This window comes from Aulonocara stuartgranti (genome assembly GCF_965226115.1).
Source record: "Aulonocara stuartgranti genome assembly, chromosome: 17".
Lineage (NCBI taxonomy): Eukaryota > Metazoa > Chordata > Actinopteri > Cichliformes > Cichlidae > Aulonocara > Aulonocara stuartgranti.
This window is the reverse complement of record NC_138953.1, coordinates 38,613,211-38,615,000: the sequence shown is the minus strand read 5'-3', so window position 1 is coordinate 38,615,000 and position 1,790 is coordinate 38,613,211. Positions and strand designations below refer to the sequence as shown.

General features: G+C 45.4%; 1 protein-coding gene across 2 annotated transcripts in view; it reads left to right on the top strand.

The window, feature by feature from the left end:
• Nucleotides 1–1,190, top strand: part of pars2 (prolyl-tRNA synthetase 2, mitochondrial) — a 4,872-nt gene extending 3,682 nt beyond the window's left edge. For both annotated transcript variants that reach the window (XM_082510816.1, XM_082510815.1), the window contains exons 3-4: nt 1–86; nt 191–1,190. The exon at nt 1–86 is cut by the window's left edge and continues 160 nt beyond it. In XM_082510816.1, coding sequence (XP_082366942.1) covers nt 1–86; nt 191–1,072 — 968 coding nt within the window. In that variant the 3' untranslated portion in view covers nt 1,073–1,190. The remainder of the gene's footprint in view (nt 87–190) is intronic.
• The last annotated feature ends 600 nt before the right edge of the window (nt 1,191–1,790 follow it).

The window sequence follows — 1,790 nt, the reverse complement described above, 5'->3', positions numbered from 1 at the left end:
GTCCCACTCACGAGGAGGCAGTGACGACTCTCGTCGCTCACCAGGCGACTCTCTCCTACAGACAGCTCCCACTGCTTCTTTACCAAGTAAGCATTCAGCCTGTTCTTACTGCCACTGTTTTTCCTGTAACAAGCTGCAGTTTGTTTGTTTTTTCTGACATGATTTATTTTGAAAACCCCCCAAAAAACAGATCACTCGCAAATTCAGAGACGAGCCAAAGCCGAAGTTTGGCCTTCTCCGAGGGAGGGAGTTTTACATGAAGGACATGTACTCCTTTGACGTGAGCGAAGAAGCCGCTCATCAGACGTACGAGTCTGTGTGCCAAGCGTATACTCGGCTCTTCGCCAGGTTGGGTCTGCGTTGCGTTCAGGTGCAGGCGGACACTGGAAACATCGGCGGTAAACTGTCCCATGAGTTCCAGCTGCCGGCGGACATCGGCGAGGATCGGCTTCTGGTCTGTGGGAGCTGCTCCTTCTCCGCCAATGTGGAGACCATGTCATCAGACCAGTCCAACTGTCCACAGTGTGAAACTGGGAAACTGGTAGAGTCAAAGGGTATAGAAGTAGGCCACACGTTTTACTTGGGTAAGAAGTACTCTCACATATTCAAAGCCACCTTCAGCAATGCCCAGAACAAGCCGGCTGTCGCTGACATGGGCTGCTACGGCCTCGGGGTTACGCGAATTCTGGCTGCAGCAGTCGAGGTGATGTCAACAGAAGAGGGGATCCGCTGGCCGGGGCTTATCGCTCCTTATCAGGTTTGCGTTTTACCCCCTAAGAAGGGCAGTAAGGTGGATGAGGCAACACTCCTAGCTGAGGAACTGGTCCAAGCTTTGGGAGAAACTCTGCCTCACCTGAGAGGTGAAGTTGTTTTGGATGACCGCACACAGATGACAATCGGAAAGAGGCTGAAGGATGCCAGCAAACTGGGTTATCCATATGTTATTGTAGTAGGACAGGGAGCTCTGGAGGAAACACCCAGGTTTGAGGTGATCTGTCAGCAGACAGGTGAGACTGTCTTCCTCAGTAGAGATGGACTGTTAGATCTACTGGGAAGAGTGGAAACTATATAAGTAACAAGTATGAATGTTAGAATAAATGTTTCAGTTTGTGTGAGGTGGTGGGCATAGATTATTCCATGTTTTACAAAGCCTGTAATTTACACATTCAATAAACGTTTTTTAAACAATAGCTCTGTGATGTACCTGACCTGCATTGTACACTACAATGTAATGGAGTCCACAGCTTTGTTTTTTACAGTAAGTCGTGTAATAATCCTAATAAAAACTTAATCTGTACCTGGACAAATCAGTGCTGGTTACAACCAAATTATGAATGTCGCAAAAAAGTGAGACAGCAAAGAAAAGCAAAGTTGGTAGAAATATTCCCACTGTTTAGTAGTATTTATAGTGGTATCCTACAATGCAGATATCCTTTGTAAGTAGGCCAGTATACAGCATGAAGTACATGAGAATTTGTCACAACATGAATGTAATATAACACTGATCTCACACCAGATTGGGAGTGAGTCCTTGAAAAATTTAAATAAATGCAAGTTTATTTTTTTTTAGCACAAAAATAGTTATCCCAGTGCATGTTGTAAAGCAAGGACCTCAAAATGTGGACAAAAAGCCAAGAGTTAGGCTACAGTGCCCCCACTGTGTTAGGGTTGCTTTCCATGGTGCACACAAGTAAGGCTGAAATAATTAACGGGATAATTAGAAAAGAAACTGCCACCTATTTTAATAATACGTGGCAGTGCTTTGAGAGCCTTACTTCTGCCGTCGGAGC